The sequence below is a fragment of the Bubalus bubalis genome, chromosome 1 (assembly GCF_019923935.1).
Source record: "Bubalus bubalis isolate 160015118507 breed Murrah chromosome 1, NDDB_SH_1, whole genome shotgun sequence".
NCBI lineage: Eukaryota > Metazoa > Chordata > Mammalia > Artiodactyla > Bovidae > Bubalus > Bubalus bubalis.
Window position 1 is genome coordinate 188,531,848 of NC_059157.1, and position 23,036 is coordinate 188,554,883.

Sequence of the window (23,036 nt, forward strand, 5' to 3'; positions counted from 1 at the left end):
CAAGATTGCCAGAAATATCAATAACCTCAGATATGCAGATGACACCACCCTTATGGCAGAAAGTGAAGAGGAACTAAAAAGCCTCTTGATTAAAGTGAAAGAGGAGAGTGAAAAAGTTGGCTTAAAGCTCAACATCCAGAAAACGAAGATCATGACATCTGGTCCCATCACTTCATGGCAAATAGATGGGGAAACAGTGGAAACAGTGTCAGACTTTATTTTTCTGGGCTCCAAAATTAATGCAGATGGTGAATGCAGCCATGAAATTAAAAGATGCTTACTCCTTGGAAGGAAAGTTATAACCAACCTAGACAGCATATTAAAAAGCAGAGACATTGCTTTGCCAACAAAGGTCTGTCTAGTCAAGGCTATGGTTTTTCCAGTAGTCATGTATGGATGTGAGAGTTGAACTATAAAGAAAGCTGAGTCCCGAAGAATTGATGCTTTTGAACTGTGGTGTTGGAGAAGACTCTTGAGAGTCCCTCGAACTGCAAGGAGATCCAGCCAGTCCATTCTGAAGGAGATCAGTTCTGGGTGTTCATTGGTGGGACTGATTTTGAAGCTGAAATTCCAATACTTTGGCCACCTGGTGCGAAGAGCTGACTTATTTGAAAAGACCCTGATGCTGGGAGGGATTGGGGGCAGGAGGACAAGGGGACGACAGAGGATGAGATGGTTGGATGGCATCACCGACTCAATGGAAATGGGTTTGGGTGGACTCCAGGAGTTGGTAATGGACAGGGAGGCCTGGTGTGCTGCAGTTCATGGGGTCACAAAGAGTTGGACACGACTGAGCAACTGAACTGAACTGAACTATGTAACATAGAAGCCACACAAAAAGAACAACATCCACCTCCCTGGTTAAAAAAGCAAATCCCCTTAGTGAACTCCATCTGAACTCAGACTTCGGAGAGGTGGGACCACTATCCTCACCTGATGTGGGAGTGGGGTGTGAATCTCCACAGACCTTGACAACAACGCGTGCCCCACCAATCCTGCTCTCTGCATGTGCACCAGCAGCAGCCGACTGCTTTGGTGGTCCCCACCATGAGAAGTTTGGCTGGGTTGGTCTGAAAGGCTCAAATGCATTTTCACTGCTGTGTCCCCGCATACTGTCACAATCTGTTTATCTATTCTCCAGCTGACAGAGGTTTCATTACTTTGCTGCTGTGTGCTGTGACGTTTCTACACGCCGGTCATGGGATTTATGGGCAGCACCTTCCCTGGAGTAGGTATGCAGAAGTGGATCATCCGTCCCAGGCACATACAGCTAACAGATTCAGCCCCGCCGTTTCATCTCCCTCCCACGCACGGAGCAGACAGGACTCATGTCCTCCCCAAAGCTCAGAATTGCCAGACTCAAGACTGTTTTCACTGAGATGGAATGAAATGGCATCTTGTCATGGTTATGATTCGCTCTGAGGCTGAGGTCAAGGATCTGCTCCACGTTCATGAAGTTCAGCACATCTTCTGTGAGGAACGGACCACGTCCTCTAGCCAAAGTGCACTGTTATTTACCTTTTTCTTACTGAGAAGGCCAAATACAGGCTTGTTTTTTTTTTTAAGTAAGTATTTATTTATTTATTTTTGGCTCTGATGGGTCTTCATTACTGCACAGACTTTCCTCTAGTTGCAATGACTGGAGGCTGTTCTCTAGCTGTGGTGTGCAGGCTTCTCCATGTGGTAGCGTCTGTTGCAGGGCACAGGCTCTAGGGCACACAGGCTTCAGTAGGTGCAGCTCACGGGCTCAGCAGCTGTGGCTCCTGGGCGCTCACGGGCTCAGCTGTGGTGCACGGGTTTAGTTGCTCTGGGGCATGCAGATGCTCTGGGGCATCCCTGATCAGGGATCGAACCCAAGTGTCCTGAATTGGCAAGCAAATTCTTTACCACTGATCCACCAGGGAAGCCCTGCTTGTTTCTTTAATATACATAGAATGATCAAACTTGATAGGCTAAAACCCTAAAAATGCCTTTCAAAAGAACTGAGGTTATACTCAGCATTGGTTTTCAGGCTCTAATGTGGTCTCAACAAATGGTAAACATTTTGTGGCTGAAAGCTCTGCTGCCTAGAAAATAATATACATTAGTTCCAGGCCCGAAATGTTGGAGATAAACTTTTCAGAAGTTGGTTAACCTTTGTTAATATCTGGAAATGCTGATGACTTCAAATTAAGGAGTTTGAATATATTTAAGTTTTGTCTTTATAATGTACCTTTCTCTTCAAAACATTTAACTGTTAACCAACATCATGATAAATTATTCATAATGTCCTTAATGATAACTTTTCTACCATCCCATATTACTAAAGTTTTGACTAGAAAACCATTTAGAAACCTGATCATGTTTGAAGATTTCTTTTCAATTGGCATCAAGCCACTCCTAAGTGAAGAGGTGTCAGGCCACCCGAATGCACAGTAACACATTGTATAACTTCTAACAACAAACAAGTATGACCATAACCCAGAAAGTGAGTATTTGCCTCTCATTTGCTCATTCAGCAACATTCACTGAGCACCTCTGTGTACCAGGCCTTGAGGACACAGCCTGTGCTGTCTAGAAGCTTACAGTGAATGGAAGACGACGACAAAGCACTGAACACACCCTGACGCGTGTGCTCAGAGCTCCCTCTCTAAGCTCAGTGCCCTAAACTCAGTTCTAAAATATCTCTACTGTTTTAAGACATTTTATGGAAAAGCCTCCAGAATCACCTTCCAAGAAGTACAGTCTGCATTCTGATTATCCCAGGTCAGTTCTTTCCCATTTGGAGGCTGGGTGTCTACAGGCAAAGTCAGCCCGTCAGTCCTGACAGTGAATCGTCACTCGCTGAGGCTCCGATCTGCAGGGCTGACACAGCCACTTGGAGCTGCCCCTACTCGACAAGCAGTAGGACTGGTCTGGTCACACAACGGGGACGGGTCTTCCTGCGGTGCTCACGAGCTGGTTCTGCACCACAGGACCCGACAGACGTCCTAAGCGGGGCTTCTCCCTCACTAAACTGTTGGTAACAACTGGGCAGCCCACAGCTGGGGGTATAAACCAACAGTAACTGCAAGCAGGGGGAGCAAGCACCCCATCCCCAGAGGAATTTCTCAAGCCCACTCTGCAGAGCCGCTGCCCTTCCTGACCACACATGCTGTGCGCTCAGGGGCCCCTGCACGGTGAAGCACGCCGTGTCAGTGACCAATGCTGCTACAGAGTAAACCTACTTCATGGAGCTGAACACCAGGTCCGGTAGCGGGGTGGGGAGGGTGTGCATACCTTATGGAGAACTAAGCAGTGGCTGAATTATGGAGAACCCCTCCCTGCCACTGACCTCCAGCTCACCCCCCAGGACTTCCCTCTCTTCATCTTCCTGCTCATCCCTCAGTGGCCCCCTCTCTCCAGCAGGGACTTTACCCAACCCATTCAATGACACTCTCAGCAGGTCTGGCTCCCACACTGACCCTAAGAAGCAAAGAGAACAAGAGCTCAGAAAGCTTCCTATGGCTTGTGTCAACAGGACTGGTAAAATCATAATGCAGGTTGGGCAATAAGAAAGTTGTGTATAAAAGACTCCGGGGAGAGTTTAAAAGGCTGGAAGAAACCCTAATTCCTGAAATCCAGATCTCCAATGTGAAACACAGAACAAGTTTTTCCAGCTTTTACTGAGCGTCAAGGAGAATGGCAGCACTAGAGTCAGGTGACTCCAGTGAGAAAACAAGATGCAACCAGGAGGCTCGGAGGGTCCACCGTGCCAGACCCAGGGCGGCACGACGCCTGGGGGCCTCAGCAATCCCAAGGTCAGGGCACAACCCTGAACGCAACAGCCCAGACTCTGCCTGTGCTGGGCACTCTGCGTGCCAGACTGATGCCCCATGGCTGGAGATGGAAGGGTAAGGGCTGATGCTGTGAGCATGGGGAAATTCCAGATACTTCACACCCTGAGGGCTGGCTGCATGAGGAAGAGGTGGGCAGGATCCGCCCCCAACCCAGTGGCTTATCACCACCTGCCAGAACTCACTTCCCCAGCCTCGACAGACAGAGCCTGGCCTCGGGCCGGCCTGGGGCTGCCCACAGTCCTATCAACTGGCCACATGGTGCAGACGCCAAAGAGGCTGATGAGGATGTAAAAATTATCAACAGAGAACATAGTCCTGGTTGGTGTGGCAAGAAGGTCATCCCCTCGGAGGTACAGATGCCGAGGCTTAAACAATACATCCAACAGCAACCCCGCCACCCTGCCATCAGCACAAGCACCTTGAGAAGCCCCAGGGCCCACTGGTGTCCAACCACCAGATGTCATCAGAAGTTTCTAGACTTGGAGAGTTTAACAAGGGTCTTCTAAAAAAAGGCAGATAAACTGGAGCTAGTAAGAAATTAAACGACCTGAGAGGACATAACATTGAAAGAACTCATGGAGGCCAAGTCACAACAACGTCCCATTCGCCACCGAAGAGGGGCCCCTGGGGAGAGTCAAGTCTGTTATATGGCCACTGACCCCCAGGGCCCATGGGGACTTCAAGAGAAGCAAAAGGAACACGGTGCCATGAACCAGCCCTTCATCCCAGGAAGATGCGCCATGTCGTGGAAAATTCAAAGCCACCCAGGTCCTAGCAGAGCTGGCCAATACGAACCCCAGGGTCCTATGGACAGTGGTCAGAGCACAGCTGGGAGAACACAGGCTGAGAAGGAGCCAGTGGGGAGGGATAACTCGGAGATGCCAAAGCAAGAGATGACACCTAACTGAGCAAAGTCCCAGAGAGCAACTAAGCAAAAGGACAGCTAGTGAAAGCCCCCCAACCCCACAAGGTCATGTGAGAGACTGCTGGTGAGGCGGGTGAAGAGTGAGGCAGCGAGGTGGGTGAGCGCAGGCCACACCCCTCAGGTTTCCCTGAGGAGCAGGCAGGAAGGCACCTGCTGGGACCCCCACACCTATGCTGCAGAGAAATAAAGGACAGATGAGGGCTGCAGGGGGTTCAGGACCAGGGGAGGGTGAACCAGCATGACTGTGCATCTGGAAACCTCCTCCAGCACCACGGCAACCAGGAAGGGAGCAGCTGACAGCTGGTCCAAGGTCAGCCCTCAGGAGATGGTGCGGAGGGGCCTGGGGCCGCTGACAGAGGAAGGGAAACCCCGACATGCCTCACCAGCGGATCCAAGTGAGCCGGGCGGCCAACGGAGTGACTGGAGGAGAGAAAAGCAGTGCGGAGCGGGAATCTTGGCAAGGTTTGGAGGCAACGGGAGGAAGGAGCTGAACGTGACAGCAGTACGTGTCTGAGGACCGAGACAGAGCTGCCCACCTCACAGGCTGACAGTCACACAAGGACAAAGTCCAGGACTCTCTACAGGCTGTCATAACAGTGAACGTGGGTCATGACACATCTGCCCAAATCCACACATGGACCACAGCTGGAGTGAACGCACGCACATATGCTATGGTCTCTGGGCAATTACAATGCATCAAAGCAGGTTCAGCCTTGGTAAAAAAAATTCTCGTGAGTCATGTTGATAATTGGGAGAGCCGTGATGAGGAGAAGGCGATGGCACCCCACTCCAGTACTTTTGCCTGGAAAATCCCATGGATGGAGGAGCCTGGTGGGCTGCAGTCCAGGGGGACGTGAAGAGTCAGACACGACTCAGCGACTTCACTTTCACTTTTCACTTTCATGCATTGGAGAAGGAAATGACAACCCACTGCAGTGTTCTTGCCTGGAGAATCCCAGGGACGGGGGAGCCTCGTGGACTGCCGTCTATGGGGTTGCACAGACTCAGACACACCTGAAGCGACTTAGCAGCAGCAGCAGCAGCACGGGGAGCAGGGGCAGAGGTTTATGGGGAAGCTTTGTATATTCCTCTCAATCTTGTTGCGAAACTAAAAACTTGCTCTAAATAATTTTTTTTTTAATCCCCATCTCTGGCTCTAAGGTACCCAAGCTGCTGAAAAGGAGCAGCCTTTGATCACGAAGGTGGAAAGGAAAGTAAAATCCCCAAGAAAAAGGCAAGATGCAGTCAAGTCGAGGAGAGGTCAAAAAGCAAAAGAAGCGCTTGCGGAATGAGAGGTCCTAGTTCAGAGCACTTGGGGCCGGACTTCAACAGCGATGCAGGACGCGGGTGACAGCATGCATATCAGGAGGCAGCTGGAGAGAGCCAAGCGGGGGACCTGCTTCAGTGACCCCAAGAGGGCTCGAGGCTGACAGCTGCTCACGCTGTGCTCAGGAGTCAGACGGAAGCCTGTCAAGTAAGCAAGCAAGCGTCTCTGCGGGCGGTCCTCCCAGCTCCCGCTGCAGTGGCAGGAGCCCATCAGGACGAAGAGGCAGAGGGTTCCATGCACCAGATCCAGAGACGCGAGAAGAGACCCAGGTCTCACACCGTGCCACAGAAACTGGAAGAGGGGCTTGGCTGGCCCCACAAACACTGACCGTGTACAGACACAGAAGCAGGAGACAACAGAATGATAACAAATCATTAAGAAAAAGACAACCCAACAGAAAATGGGCAACAGGCATTCATGGAAAAAAAACTCATGCTATGAACATGTGAAGAGAGTCGCACCCTCACTGGTAAGTTAAACCTAAAGACAGAAACAGAGATAACATGAGTGTTCTTTACAAGAACAGAACCATGAAGAACTGACGAGGGAGCGGGAGGACAGAGCTCTGTGCAGTGTGCATGCAACTGTGCACTCTGGTGACCCATGGGGCAGCACTTCCTAAAACTGAATGTGCATGTCCTTTATCTCAAACACTGCACTTCTGGGAAAACTCTTCAAAGAACTCTCACACAAGTTAGCGAGGACATGTTTGCCAAAGATTTTCACTTTAACATTACATTTGTAGAGTAAAACATGAAAATAACATACATGTTCATCCATAGTGAGAACATAATTCAAACGTTACATTTTCTTTGATGCAAAATACTTACAAGGGTAAGAAGATCCACATACAACTTGTAAACATACGCACGCCACTAGGTAAGTTACATGTCACGTTGTACTGCATGTACTGCTCATGTACGCACACATACTTAGATGGACCGGAGAGCTTTGCTCCAGAGAAGACTGAATCAACACACCCGCCCTCTCGCTGTCTCTGATGCAGCTATAAACTCTGGACAGAATACAAGGAGCAGCTAGGTTAGGCCCCAGAAAAGGAAACAGAAGCAGGCGGATTATGAAGAAGACCATAACTGTAAGAACCACCAAACCAGCAGTTCACCACTCAGCCCCCAAGCCCAAAGTGGCCCTGACCCACACAGAGCATGCCAGGAGAAGCCCAGGGCTCAGGCTCGAGGAGATGAGGGGGAGCACTGACCAGGCTGGCAGTGGGAGCCCTCGGGGAACGCAGACTCTGTGGGAGGGGAATCGTCCTCACCACCCAAAGGAACTGGGATCCTCTTCACTCCAGCACTTGCCCTGGGTGTGGGCACAGTGCAGGAACGTGACACCTCAGGACACAGAGAACCAGCCTTCCGGGGGAAGGACTAAAGAGGGGCTCCTGAGAACAAACAAGCACCAAGACATCATGGAGAGTTAGGAGCTCAGGAATGTGACCCCACGAGGTCGCCTATAGACTCCAGGCCTCACCCCAGCTATGCATGTGTGGATCTGATCATAAGCAGCACATACTAGACTCTGAGAACTAAAACATCACATCATCCAGGTCTTGGACAGGGACACATGCGAGGGGCAGACCCAACAGCACTGCCAAGGCCTCTTAAAAGTGGAGCTGATGGGAGTGGTCAGGACTTGGTGGTCTAGCGGTCAGGATTCAGCACTTTCACTGCCATGGCCCAGGTTCAATCCCTGGTCAGGGAACTGTGATCCTGCAAGCCACGTAATGTGGCTAAAACCAAAACAACAACAAAAAATGGAACTGACATGGAAGTCATAAAAAGAGAAGGCTGGTCAGAACTTGTGACCTGGCCCCAACCAGGCTGACTGCCTGCTGAAACAAAACATCAACATTTCCCATAAGATTTAAGCAAGACTCAGGACCTCAAAACAAAATATTCAAATGTCCAGGATACAATCCAAAAATTACGCAGCCTATAAAGAAACAGGAAAAATCCCAACTCATGTGGAACAAGAGAATCAAAACATACCAAAGCGAAGATGACACAGATATAAGAAGTATCTGACAAAGACTTAAAGAAGCTATTAAATAAAGAGCTCCAAGAAGTAAAAGCAAACACCAGAAATAAATGGTGCAGTAGCAGAATCTGAAAATGGATCAAGGTTTCCTATCCTAATCCCTGCGGCCAACACGTAACACCCTGGTCATGTTAAGTTGGGCTTCCCTGTGTCACAACAGTAAAGAACCTGCCCGCCAGTGCAGGAGACGTGGGTTCAATCCCTGGGTTCAATTCCCTGGAAAAAGAAATGGCAACCCACTCCACTATTCTTGCCTGGGAAATCCCATGGACAGAGGAGCCTGGAAGACTCCAAAAGAGTCAGACATGACTTAGCAACTAAACCACAACAACAACGTGTTAAGTCACCTGGTCTAGGCAGTGAGACTCAGCAGATACAACTGAGGTCACTAATCAGCTGGCTCTGAGTTAATCAAAAAGGAGTTTATTCAGCTATGCCAAATGTAAACCTATGACCCCATCGAAAGCAGAGTGCTTTCTCTGGCTGGTAGGAGAAGAAGAAATAGAAGAAGTTTCAAAGTGAAGTAAGATTCAGGGAGTTGCTTTGATCTGAAGATGGGGTGGGGGTCAGGTGATAAGGAATTCAATCACCCCTGGAAGCTAAACGTGGCCCCACCTGACAGCCAGCAAGGAAACAGGGACCAGACTCCTAAGAACACAAGGAATTGGGTTCCTCCAGCAACCTGAATGCACGTGGAAGCAGACTCCCACCCAGAGCCTCTGGAAAGAGACCCAACTGGGCCATCCTTGATTTGGGCCTCGTGAGGCCCTGTTGGGACACCAAGCAAGCCCACTCAAACCTCTGACCTACAGACCCTGCAGGAGGTGTTGTTTCAGCCACTTGGTGCGTAGTAACTGGTCACACACGAGTGGCAAGTGAGGCCAGCTTCTGGCCCCTGGGAGCGGGGTGCTGCCACAGCCATCAGCTAGTCTCAAGTCCACCCATGACAGCATCTGGGGCTCACTGATTGCCCTGAGGCAGGAAGATTCCTTTTGCTTGTATTATTTTTCTAAAACAGTATCAAATAGAGAGTGCATCCCTTAATTCTCCAGGAAATTTGTTTCTTCTATTTTTTAGAGCTATAGCTAAATTAACTGTGTTTGCTTGAAAAAGAGGCCCAATCAGCAAATTCCAACTCATATGTAAATAAACGTGAACTTTTCAATACTAGCCACCATACACTTTGAGTTTGGTACACTGTCCAGGCTTCAGGTCCCCTAGAAGCTGCAGTATGGTGTCCAGGAGCACTCGACTCGAGTTAACCAGGAATTCACGGCCACTGGCTATGGCGGCTACATCTGCAACAGAAAGAGGACACAGAGCGTCAAAATCATTGCTACTTCAAAACCTAGAGAAGTCTGTCCAAGACAGAGAAGTGTTGCTGTCTTTCTTCTAACATACCTAATGAACGCAGAATAGTTAGCCACAGAGCCAACAGCCAGAATAGGGTAACTGAGGAGCATGGCAGTTGTAAGGTGAGCAATGTTCACTGTGATTAGCAAAGGGCTGGGTAGTGGAACAGAGTGCTGGGTCTAAATATAGGTGTAGTCTGGCCACAGCACAGCAAGTGGACACCAGGCTCCGGAATACTGGATAAACAGCTATGAGCGGTCAGGGTCCAAACAGAAGGTAGGGGCTGGTGACTTTATCTGGGACGAAGGACACTAAAATACACCTTCAACCCTAGGAGTGAAATCCTGATGACTTTAAACTAGAATACCAAACTGAAATCATGAGGTCACAAGAGACCAGGACAAAAACTGATTACAAGAAAAATTTTTTTTATAAATTGTACACACCATCGTGGGTCAGCAAGTGTCACCTTTCTTCATGCTTGAGGTCCCATAGAACCAACAAGGAAACCAGACCAAGTCATCACCCTGCCTCCCCAGGGACACTGTGGAGCTAACACTGGCTCCGTCACTCTCAGATACCTATAAGGACACGTCAGTAATCCAGAATATTTATTTATGTGCCGGTATGATTTTTCCTTGGCTAGGTCTAACAATAAAGCATGATTCAGAGTGACTGAAATTCCTAACCGACATGAGCCGGTCTGGCTGGAGGAGACACAGGGCAGCGGCACCGGAGGCTTCTGGCCTCACCAGATGCACTTCCAGTTAAGTGTGGTGTTCACTGGATGGTTCTGGCAAGACCCTCTACAAGTTTAAGGAACTCTTCTATTTTTCATTTGCTAGTAACTATCAAGAATAGAGGATAAATTCTATCACTGACTTGCTCTGTCTTTGATTAACTGTTATCTAATAGCAGAATATAAATTTCATCTATGCTACCAGGCCAACCCTATGGAACCAGATACTGGACATTCCTGATCAAACGAGAATATTAAAGTCTCCTAAACCTAACAGATTTGTTCCCATTTTTGCTTGGTATTCCAGCAATTTTTGCCTCATAATTGCCTCATGCTATTTAATTTGGAATATCATTTCATGACAGCGATAACTTTACTGAAGACAGGACCCTTCACTGATACAAATGTGATGTTATTTGTTCAATGAATTTGAACCTGATGACTATATTTTCTATCACAAGAAACACTCTAGTTTTACTATAGAAATACCTCGGGGGAAATGAAGCATTGGGCGTCATAAACTCAAAGTCATCCTAAGGAAGTTTTTGGAGATGACATTCTTCATATTAAGAAAGGAAACACACATTCTAGCTGCATACTTTAGTAGTTTCCAGAGATGACTTGCCAACAAACCACGCCTCTGGTCTGCAGGCCTTGTGTTGTTCCTGACTTGGGTATGAGCAGCAGAACGCAACCCACCTACTGCACGACTTTCAAGGCAAGACAGAAAGAACCTGGCAGCTTCCACCTCTGTCCCTTGCCAGCTGCTCTCGGAGCCCTGGTTGCTAAGAAAGAAATCTAACTCTTGCTGAGATGCAACTACATTCAAGTATACCACGGAGAGGCCCGAGACCCCACAAGGAGAGGAGGAGGCCTGCTCACCCCCCGCTGTGCTACCCACAGCAACGTGAGTCAGCCCAGCTGAGGTCCCAGTCAGAGCAGAGCAGCAGCAGATCCTGCCTGCCAAGTCCAGAGCAAACTGCAAGTTCTTGAGAGAAATAAATGACTGGTAGTGTTTAATGACAAAGTTTGGGGGCAGTTTGTTACACAGCAACAGATAACAGAAACATCACTAATATGTCACTGAAGAAAAAAGTTACAGAGCAAAACATACATTGTACCAGAGCAAGCAACACCACCCGACAAGAAGCAGCAACTTTACTGGCGCGTGAGGTCCCTTCCCACGTATCCAGTATTGTAAGGGTGAAGGCCAATCCTCCCTTTCACTAAGCACAGGTGAAGGAGCAACTATGAAGTAAAATAAATGTCAACAAAGTTCTACACTGACAGCTCCGGGAATTATCAGTCTATCTGGGATACGTATGAGTTAGCCCTAGGACTGTGAAGGGTTGCTGGTTTACTTTTCTGTTAAACTGCACATTTTTTTCTCCTCTAGGTTCATTTTTCTTCAAAGTTTATAGGTACTTCTAGAAGTTACCATAGTAATTATATAATTTAAGAAATGAAACTAGTGTGAATTACATATGCTGATAAAAAATATAAAAAGTTGAGGGGTATTATGTATGATACTTTTGCTTTACCTTGTAATTATTTTGTCTTATTTTTTACAATAGGAATCATAATAAGGTACAGACATAATAATAGTAACACAGATCAATGGTAGAAGTGAAAGTCCAGAAATAAACACTCAAATTTATGATTAACTGATTTTCAAGAATGGGATCAAGACAATTGAATGGAGAAAGGATAAAAGAATAATCTTTTCAACAAATGGTGCTGGGACAACTAGATAGCCACATGCAAAGAAAAAAGACTGAACCCCTATCTTATACCATACATAAAAATTAACACAAAATGGATCAAAGAGACAAATGTGTGAGCTAAAACTATAAAACTCTTAGAAGAAAACACAGGGGTAAATCTTCATATTCTTGAATTAAACCAATGACTTCTTATATATGACAACAAAAAAGCAAGTAACTGAAGAAAAAAATTCACTGTTGCTGCTGCTGCTAAGTCACTTCAGTCGTGTCCAACTCTGTGCGACCCCATAGACGGCAGCCCACCAGGCTCCCCCGTCCCTGGGATTCTCCAGGCAAGAACACTGGAGTGGGTTGCCATAAATACACTGGATATCATCAAAAAGTACCACTTTTGTGCTTCAAAGGACACTACCAAGAAAGCGAAAAGACAACTACAGAATGACAGAAAAGTTTTGTGAATAATATACCTGATAAGGGACTGGTATCTAGAATATACAAAGAACTCTAACAACTCAATAATAAAAAGACAAATGACTTAATTTTGAAATGTGCAAAGGACTTAAAAAGACATTTCTCCAAAGAAGAGATACAAATGGCCAACGAATACATGAAAAGATGCTCAACCTACTTTACTGGGTTAGATAAATTTCCACCATGGAAGAGTGTGTTTTCAGACTGTTAGGGCACCCAGTCAAAGAAAAATCAAGGGCCAGGCCTATGCTGGCAGAGCTCCGCTGCCGGCCAGGTGCTATCACCTGTTGACCCACCATGAATTAAAGAGCTCCAAGCAGATCCCCCGACTTTCCAACAGCCCATTACAAGTGTAATTCCTTTCTTTCTATTTGTTCAGATTCCTTCCCTTAACACTCAACTGCACTCTCAGGAAAGACAGACTCCCAGCACCTTCTGTTTCTCCCAATCTCTAACTGTCATTCTGGGACCATCATCACCCCTGCTCTCTGGACACAGCTCCTGCAAAGTTTAACAGATAGGCGTTTATTTTGTAAATGAAATGGATAGGCACTACAGAAGGAAAATTTTTAGAGTCCTAGAAAACTCTCCTACACACAAATTACAACCAACCTGAATATTATTTGCCCATACTATGTTTGATTCAAGAAACAACCACAAAATTAACTATAATCCCAGAGCCCCTATCAGTGAAAGGTTCTATTGTTGTGTCCAACTCTTTGCAGCATACTAGGTGCTTCCCTGTCCTTTACCATCTCCCAGGTTTGCTCAAACTCATGTCTATTGAGTTGATGCTGCCATCCAACCATCTCATCCTCTGTTGTCTCCTTTTCCTCCTGTCCTCAATCTCACAGTCCTCCTTTTACATTCCATCAATCTGGAAAACTCTAAGACTAACTGTGCTTAAGTCAAAGAGGACAGTGAAAAAGCTGGCTTAAAGCTCAACATTCACAAAATGAAGATAACGGCATCCGGTCCCATCAAATCATGGCAAATAGATGGGGAAACAGTGGAAAGAGTGGCTGATTTTATTTTTTTGGACTCCAAAATCACTTCAGATGGTGACTGCAGCCATGAAATTAAAAGACGCTTACTCCTTGGAAGGACAGTTATGACCAACCTAGATAGCATATTAAAAAAGCAAAGACGTTACTTTGTCAACAAAGGTCTGTCTTGTCAAGGCTATGAGTAGTCATGTATGGATGTGAGACTTGGACTATAAAGAAAGCTGAGCATCGAAGAATTGATGCTTTGAACTGCAGTGTTGGAGAAGACTCTTGAGAGTCCCCTGGACTGCAAGGAGATACAACCAGTCCACCCTAAAGGAGATCAGTCCTGGGTGTTCATTGGAAGGACTGATGTTGAAGCTGAAACTACAATCCTTTGGCCACTTGATGCAAAGAGCTGACTCATTTGAAAAGACACTGATGCTGGGAAAGATTGAGGTCAGGAGGAAAAGGGGACAACAGAGGATGAGATGGTTGGATGGCGTCACTGATTCAATGGACATGAGTTTGGGTCAACTCCGGGAGTTGGTGATGGATAGGGAAGCCTGGTGTGCTGTGGTTCATGGGGCTCCCAAAAGAGTCAGACATGACTGAGCAACTGAACTGAACTGAACTGTCTGTGCTTATCTTTTAACTGAGCTAGCTACAAAAGGGACATGAGTTTCAAGGAAACACTCCAATTCCACAAAACAACAGCTCCTTATCTTGGTCACACTCTGTCAACTGAAGGAAGGGCATTATCTAAGGAGAGATTACAAAGTATCCCCAATTATCCAAGACAAACCACTGAAAGACGACTAAGACAATGTCTGTGATTAACTGGATATTGTAGATAACAGGTATCAAATTCTCCTGAATTAGCAAGACCTCTATATAGATAGATGACATCAAACATGTCAGATTCACGCCCAGGGAACACAGAAACCAAAACCGTTTTCAGCATGTCAAAATAGCTCTCTGCATTTACCTCTAACATCCCAGATTATCATAAACTTTCTGTGTACAAGACAGGTTAAGGCCATGATACAGGGCAGTGGTTCTCCAAGTGGCAAGGGAGCAGAATTTTGCTGCCAAGAGACACCTGGCAACCACTGGAGACACTCTTGGCTGTCACCCCAGGGGCTGCTCCTGGACTCTCAGAGCAGAGTGCAGGGATGTTCCTAAACCCCACAATGCAAAGAACACCCCAAAACAGAGAATTTCCTGCTGAGGTTGAGAAACACTGCTCTAGGGACAGTTACTCAAGAACATGGCATACAGTGAAGGCTACCTGGCCTCAGAGGCCACCACCTGATCCCAGAGGCAAGGCCCACAGCCTCCTTTCTCAGAGCACCCGCAGTCCAGGGCTGGGGCAGACCTTCATCCTCATCTGGGGGCCTAAGCCTCTCTTTTCAGAAGACGAAGCTGGGGGTCACAGTGTAAAGAGCACGGGGCTGGTCAGTGGTGGAAGAGGAACTGGACTCTGCTCCCCTGTGTCCGTGCAAGCACGTGAGGGCGGGAATCAGGAGGCAGAAGCACAGAGGGGCCTGGAGCAGCGCTGGTCACTGACACAAGGGCGCGCTGCTATAAGCTCTGTGCAACTATTACGTCCATGACAGATGAGCTGGATCCAGTCCTGCCACAAATTATCAACAACCAAAAAAGTAACTTGGAGGAGTTCTCTGGCAGTCTAATAGTTAGGATTCGGCACTCTCACTGCTGGGCCCGGGTCCTCCCTGGTTGGGGAACTGGCAACCCACTCCAATATTCTTGCCTGGGAAACCCCATGGACAGAGGAGCCTGGTGGGCTACAGTCTATAGGGTCACAAAAGAGTTGGACACGACTTTGAGACTAAACAACAATCATTACCTAACACTGTTTGAATGAATAAACCCAGAATTTAGAGACAAGGAGTGCAATTATAACTTCCAAATAGTCAAAAAGTAAAAAAGGTAGTCAGAAAAATAAGTTTTCCATTTGTAAGCTAAGCAAGTTAACCTTCACAGGGTTGCAATAACAATTTGCCATCTCCTTTTAAGTTCTATATGTGTCCACTTATAAAACTGTAGAAAACAATCACACACCCTTTGTTAAACAAGACCCTGGGTTACAGTATGTTGCCACTTACCCGAAGCTCAGTAACGTGCACAACAATGTGTAAGGTACTGAGCAGGCATTATAAAAATAAAGAGGAAAATAAAGTCCAGAGAACTGATATCCCAGGAAGTGGACTAGCTGGGCCTAAAAATCCATACTTTGTATTACTATTAATCTATTATGAACAACAGTGACTATGGATAAGAAAAATTCACTAATTTCACAGTTTAAACCAATCTCTGACAGCAAGCTTTTGCTTAGGACGCACTAAACTGAAAAGAGCGACACCTCCATTCTTTAAAAAGAGGCGGGTAGATGATTTGAAAAATCACAACTTATCCTGAACACATCAGAGTTGAGGTTGCAGAATCAACCGACTGACAGGAAAAAATAGGAAAAGGCAGGGGCTGCAAGGAGAAACGGGAGGCCTGCACCTGCTCCCCTAGGGTGGACACTGAACACCAGACAGGCCAGCCAGGAAAATTCAGCTCAAAGGTGCAGCAAACTGCCAGACGAGCAGCCGCGTGGTGCTGACGGCGGGCGGGGGACGGGCTGCAAAAGGGACAGGGAGGAAGGGGGAGACAAGAGCAAGGAAATGGAGCTTTTCCATGTCTTCACTGTGGTGGTAACGTGACTGCATGCATTTGTCAAAACTTGCAGGACTGCAACAAGGTGAAAAAACAAGCTGTAATGGGAGAGTTTCCCACAGGTAAGTTTAAAAGACAGAGGATCTATCTGACAGCTAACCAAGGCATCTGCTGTCCTGCCTACTCCCCGTGGAACAGTCTTGGTATCTGAGACACGGACGGCCCGAGGCCTCAGGAGAGCAGCAGTAAACACCAACACAAGCGCGTGAACATTGCATCACGTTCATCAGCCTGTAAGTGGAATGCCATGCAGACACGCCCACTTCTGACTCTTCGTGAGGGCTCCTAAGTGAGCCACTCCAGACAGGGAAAAACAAAGCCAAGTTGAGCCTGTCTGCTGAGCAACAGGCTGGCCTTGCCCACTGGCCCACGACCTCACCACTGCACACCAGCTGGCAATTGAAGCAATTCAAAATCACAATTCAGCAGAATGGAAAGTCACATACATCAAAGACTTTTGGAGTCACTTGCACACAGCAGAAAATCTAATCATCAAATTTGCAAGTATTAAACATTCTGCTAAAAGAGACCCCAGGGATCCCTGGTGGTCCAGTGGCTAAGACTCCACACTCCCAATGCGGATGATCTAAGTTCCACCCAGGATCAGGGAACTAAATCCCGCACACGGCAACTAAAGACCCCACGTGCCACCAAATAACTAAGCTAAGACCTGGGGCAGCCAAATACCTAAGTATTTATTTAAAAAAGAAAAGAAGAAAAGATATCTTACAGCAATTTTAGAAGGTGGAGCAGTGCAAGCCTCAACCAGCTGAAGAGGCTATGATGAAAGTGCATGAGGCAGTCCTCCAGCAGACAAAGGCCAAATCAGGACTGGACAACACCAGGGTCTCAACATCTGCCCATGAAGAATATCACCGGCTCTTAAGGGCTTATGAAGAAATTGTCTACATGAGATCCACTGCATTAGGATTTCAGTAGATGAAGAAAAATAACATTTCCCCTCTATTTAAGAGCAGAGAATCACCCTAAGAGGAGCATAGCATACAGCAGATGAAAGAACAATGTAAAAAAGTAAGTCATAGCACTATAACTATTTCACTGACTTCAGAACAAAGAGCCTTAATACTCACTAGTATAGATCATGTTCTACTATATTAGCGTTAATTATTTAGTCATTCGGCTTTATCCTTTGCAGCAGTTTTGCCATTAGAATTCTATCTAATCGTAACTATAATCTTTGGGGAAAACTCACTAAAGAGACAATTTAGATTTTTTGGAATTCTTTAATTACAACAGCACATTGATGGATGTGAGTCTGAGTGAACTCTGGGAGTTGGTGATGGACAGGGAGGCCTGGCGTGCTGCAAGTCATGGGGTCGCAAAGAGTCGGACACGACTGAGCGACTGAACTGAACTGAATTACAACAGCAAAACAAGAGCAAGGGCCTACCTGAAGCTCTGCTTAAGGCTTTTACTTTAGGTAGATATAAGTAAATGACGATGATGCCAAACAACAAGTAGCTAAACATACAGTTTTGACTTCAGTCAACAGACAGAACTGAAGAGAACATGCAGTGCCGTCCTGTTTCCTAAGGTGAGCTGCTCATATGCACTGATGCTTACTTATCAGAATCACTGGGTGATGCTCCACAACACACACCCGGTCCCTACCCCGTCCACTGAGTCAGCGCCTCCAGGGCAGGAGCCTATCTGAACCAGAGGTGTTCATGCGCACACACCCTGACCGTGATCACTGCTCTGGAATATATCCCGGAAAGTCACTACGTTCACAGGGAATTACTCACTTGTTACGATTCCGGCCAAAGCAAAAACAAATTGATTTTCATCAGAATCCAGCTCCTTAACATCCCCATCCAGCGACTTCACAAAACTCTCCATTGTTTGACCAGTGATGTTGAAAAACTTCAAAGCTTTATCCTGAAAGTTTAGAAATGAGAACGTCACAACCTTTCAGGGCTACCAGCAGGAAAACACTTTCAAAGTGAAGGACACAGAAGACTCCAGTTTTAATTACAGAAGCAGTATTTTAAAATCTGTTCCCTCGTTAAAACTTCCTGTTGAAAAGATCAAGAAAAAAAGGTTTGGGACATGTAGAAAAATTACCTTGAAGACTGATATAGTAGCAGTAGTAGTTAAGTCGCTAAGTTGTATCCAACTCTTGCGACCCCATGGACTGCAGCCTGCCAGGCTCCTCTGTCCATGGGATTCTCCAGGCAAGAATACTGGAGCGGGTTGCTATTTCCTTCTCCAGGGGATCTTCCCGACCCAGGAATCAAAACCGGGTCTCCTGTATTGCAGGAGGGTTTTTTACTGACTGAGCTATAAGGGAAGCCCATACATATGGGAAACAGTTCAAATTTATACAATGACAGAAGTACTTGGACATTTCACCCAAAAATATACTAGAAATATACCAGAAAAATAGGTTATCTATTCTAGGCATGAAACCAGAGGTTTTCAAACCTTTGGCAGAAATTATTTTTCAAATAAAATCTTAAATGAAACCTCAACACATAAAAGACAGCAAACAGGCTCATCTGGCATTTAAGACTCTTTGTGACCCCATGGACTGTAGCCCACCAGGCTCTTCTGTCCATGGGATTTCCCAGGTCAGAAGACTGGAATGGGTTGCCATTTCCCTTCCAGGGGATCTTCCTGACCCAGCAATCAAATGAGGGTCTCGTGCATGGAAGCCCATTTACATCTCCATTCCTCAGCAAAAAGAGTTTCCAAGTTCACAGAGCCTTGAAAGCACTTCCTTGGGGAAAGGAGGAAAAGGAAGCAGGGTTCTAAGAAACGGTCTGAAAACCAGAGCCTGTACAATGGCACAAGAGAACTACATGAGGTGATACAAATATCCTTACTGGATTGTGGACATATTACACACCTCCAAAAATTAGCTGAAGAACACTAAGTTGTACACCTACAATAAATGAATTTTATGATACATAAGCTATACCTGAAGAAAGCTCAATAAACTTTAAAATACACTTAGTCCCTCCACCATTTCTATCTCTGCAAGTGACGAGTAAGTACTACACTGGCCCTCCCACCAACCATGCACCCTGGGTGTTTATTTCCATTCAGGACCACACGATCCCCCAGAGTCAGAGCACAGTCTTCCTAGGCCATCATCCTCTCGGCTGGGGAGGCCATCCTGTCACCAGTCACGCTTCGACCACACAGCTCCCCCACTTCCCATCCCCCTATTCTATCACTTGGAGGGACGGGGGGAAGGGGCGGCTCCGACGTCTTCCTGGCCAGTCTCCACATCCACAGCCTCACCCCCCTCCATTCTCATTCACTGTCAGGTTAAGCTGCCCAAATTCTCTTGTCACTTTTTCATTCAAACAGCCTTAAGGAATCCTGTCCCAGAGGCCTTAAGGAATCTGTCCTGGACTGCTCCGTCAACACACTAACCCCTACCCTGTGTCAGGAGACTCACACACTCTCCCTGCGTTTCACTCCAGGCCTGAGTACCCTTCCCTCCTCCTGAGCCACCCTCCTCACTTCCTGTTACTGCTGCTGTGTCAGTGAATCAAGGTTCATTTCAAATCTCTCTTCCTCTGTGAAGTTCCTTGGCTTGTGTGTGCACATGCTATTAACATCTATTTTATATATACATATATGATAAATAACACAAGGGCTTCCCTGGTGGTGCAATGGTAAAGAATCCACCTGCCAATGCAAGAGACGCGGGTTCGATCCCTGGGTCAGGAAGATCCCCTGGAGAAGGAAATGAAAACCCATGCCAGTATTCTTGCCTGGGAAATCCCATGGGCAGGGGAGCCTGGTGGGCTACAGTTCATGGGATTGCAAAAGAGTTGGACTCGACTCAGCAACTAAACAACAACAAAATAATATATAACATTCAGGCAATGAAATATTATATTACCCCTGGAAATAAGGTATGTAAAAGCACTTAAAAGTCTGTTATACGTTCACAGATGTCAAGTTACGATCCTGACGTAGAGCTACCTCCACAACACCATACCAACTCTGGGACAGAAGGGAGCTCACTCCCTTCATCTGACACACCCCTGGATCCAGGTTACCGCAGGCCCTACACAGCTGGGATTCCAAAAGTACCTGACAAGCAAAGCAAAAGGGTCTAGTCTGGAGGCGCCCGAACAGAGGCACAGTGCCTTCTACGTTACACAAGCACGAATCAAGCGTCCAGCCAGCCCGTGGCGTGCTCACCCCTCCCAGGATGGCCTTGACCACCTCCTCGCTGCTGGAGACACCCCACAGGATGGTGCAGGCCGCGGCGCCCAGCTCCGTGCAGTACTCGGCCTGCTGCAGCAGCTGCTGCTTCGCCTCGTTCAGCTGCTGACGGAGAGCCAGTTTCTCCTGAAACCAAAACAGGATAAAATCAGAGAAATGGACAGCATTCAGCCTCAAAGCACCTGTACTGTGTTCCCCCTTTTGAAGACACTCTTAAAGAAATGAACACAGGATATAGTAAACAGCTAGCGAATGAAAATTAGCCCAGGGTGAGGCACAACTCATATTTTTTTTAATTGCAGGGGCAAAAAGAATACTCAAAGAACATGCCACTGCACTAGAGTTTATAAATACTGCCAAAGACAGGAATTCAACTTCTTCTAAGACAGATGGGAAACGTGGCATCTCAGGTCCCAGGGGCTATACCCAGGACAGCACTGCCTAGGACACTGCTTGTTGAGAGTAACAAGCCAACACAGCAGTTCTCTCATAGAGAAGTGTTTCTATACATCTATATAGAAGTATTATATACTTCTGTATTTCTATAAAAATGCCAGGTGACACAGTCAAGACCAGGCAGGAAAGATGGGAGCAGAAGGAGGAGAGGAGTGAGGAGGAAGGGCCTCCTGGGCATGCTCTGACCCAGCAAGCCAAGCCCAGAGTCACAGGAAGATGGAGCCCAGCTTTCTCAATCTCCCACAGCCCCTGAAGGAACAGCTGACGAGTCAGCCAGGGTTCTTACCAAGGCAGCCGTCCCCCTGACGTCGCCTCTGTCCACACAGGCATTCCTAAAGGTTCACCTTCGGGTGAATCTTGGCTGCTGTGGGCCTTCCTGCCCACCCCCAACCATCAATGCCAGAGTCACTCTTCCATGTTTCCTGAGGTTTCCTGACTTAATAAGTGTTAGTCACTCAGTTGTGTCTAACTCTTTGAGACCCCATGGACTGTAGCCCACACCAGGCTCCTCTGTCCTAGGAGTCTCCAGGCAAGAATGCTGGAGTGGGTTGCCAGGCCCTCTTCCAGGGGGTCTTCCCAACCCAGGGATCGAATCCAGGTCTCCCACACTGCAGGTGGATTCTTTACCAGCTGAGCCACCACACAGTCATATTTACTGAGAAAAATGGTCCCTGAGCCTAGGACACTTGCTAAAACTGCTTTATGTGATTTATTAACTCTGGGTCTTTAATATCTGCCTTCATCAGGACAGAAGCCTGGTTCCTAAATGTGCACTTCAGCCACTCAAGCTGTGGTGACATATGAAAACGCCGATTCACAGCCTTTCCTTCCGAATTCCAGCTTTTCTCACAACTGAAGCAGGATGCACTGTGATTAGTCTGGTTATCTTGGCTCTTCTGTAAGATCAACAAGAACTGTTGGGAATGACCATCAGAACTGTCTTCTGTGGTCACATCTGGCGGTTGCAGGCAGATATGCCCTGACACAGGGCTGTACAAACTGTACAATGGTATCAAGAACTCAAAGAAAATAATTCCATTCACAATAACACTCACCTTTCATCTAGAATATATCGAAAGCACTTTATCTTTTAATTAACTTATTTTTAATCGGAGGATAGCTGCTTTACAACATTGTGCTGGTTTCTGCCAGACATCACCATGAATCAGCCGTAGGCACACGTGTGCCCTTCCTCCTGAGCCTCCTCCCACCTCCCACTCCACCCCAGCCCTCTAGGTTGTCACAGCACCGGGCTGAGCTCCCTGAGTCACACAGCAAATTCCCACTGGCTGTCTATTCTACATGTAGTGATGTATATGTTTCCACACTACTCTCTCCATTTGTCCCACCCTCTCCTTCCCCAACTGTGTCCAAAAGTCCGTTCTCTATGCCTGGATCTCCACTGCTGCCCTGAAAATAGGCTCATCAGTATCATCTTTCTAGATTCCATATATATGTGTTAATATACAATATTTGTACTGTATACGATACTTTCTCTTTCTGAATTACTTCTCTCTGTATAACAGGCTCTTCGTTCCTCCACCTCTTTAGGACTGACTCAAATGTGTTCTTTTTTATAGCTGAGTAATATTCCACTGTGTATCTGTACCATAATCTCTGTATCCATTCATCTTGATGGGCATCCGGATCACTCCACGTCCTAACTCTGCAAGCAGTGCCGCAGTGAACACTGGGGTACGTGTGCTTTCTTCAACGATGGTTTCTTCAGGGTATATGCCCAGTAGTGGAATTGTTGGCTCGTATGGTAGTTTTATTCCTATTTTTTTAAGGAATCTCCATACTGCTCTCCATAATGGCTGTATCAGTTTACATTCCCACCAACAATGCAAGAGGGTTCCCTTTTCTCCATACCCTCTCTTCAGCATTTATTGTTTGTAGATTTTTTTTGATGATGGCCATTCTGACATCTCGTTGTAGTTTCGTTTGCATTTCTTTAATAATGGATAATGTTGAGATGAAAACACATCTTTTCATGTGCTTATTAGCCATCTGGATATCTTCTTTGGATAAGTCTTTTTAGGTCTTCTGCCCAATTTTTGATTGGGTTGTTTGTTTTTCTGGTATTGAGCTCCATGAGCTGCTTATATATTTTGGAGATTAATCTTGTCAGTTGTTTCACTTGCTATTATTTTCTTCCATTCTGAGGGTTGTCTTTTCATCTTGTTTATAGTTTCCTTTGCCATGCAAAAGCTTTAAGTTTAATTAGG

At 46.6% G+C, this 23,036-nt stretch overlaps 1 protein-coding gene across 4 annotated transcripts in view; it reads right to left on the minus strand.

The window, feature by feature from the left end:
• The window catches only part of LOC102414350 (heat shock transcription factor 2 binding protein), an 84,881-nt gene that overhangs the window by 39,101 nt on the left and 22,744 nt on the right, over positions 1 to 23,036 (minus strand). For all 4 annotated transcript variants that reach the window (XM_006060763.4, XM_006060765.4, XM_044947509.2 and 1 more), the window contains 3 exons: positions 20,329 to 20,478; positions 17,913 to 18,045; positions 9,309 to 9,426 (listed from right to left, as the gene is read on the minus strand). In XM_006060763.4, coding sequence (XP_006060825.1) covers positions 9,309 to 9,426; positions 17,913 to 18,045; positions 20,329 to 20,478 — 401 coding nt within the window. The remainder of the gene's footprint in view (positions 1 to 9,308; positions 9,427 to 17,912; positions 18,046 to 20,328; positions 20,479 to 23,036) is intronic.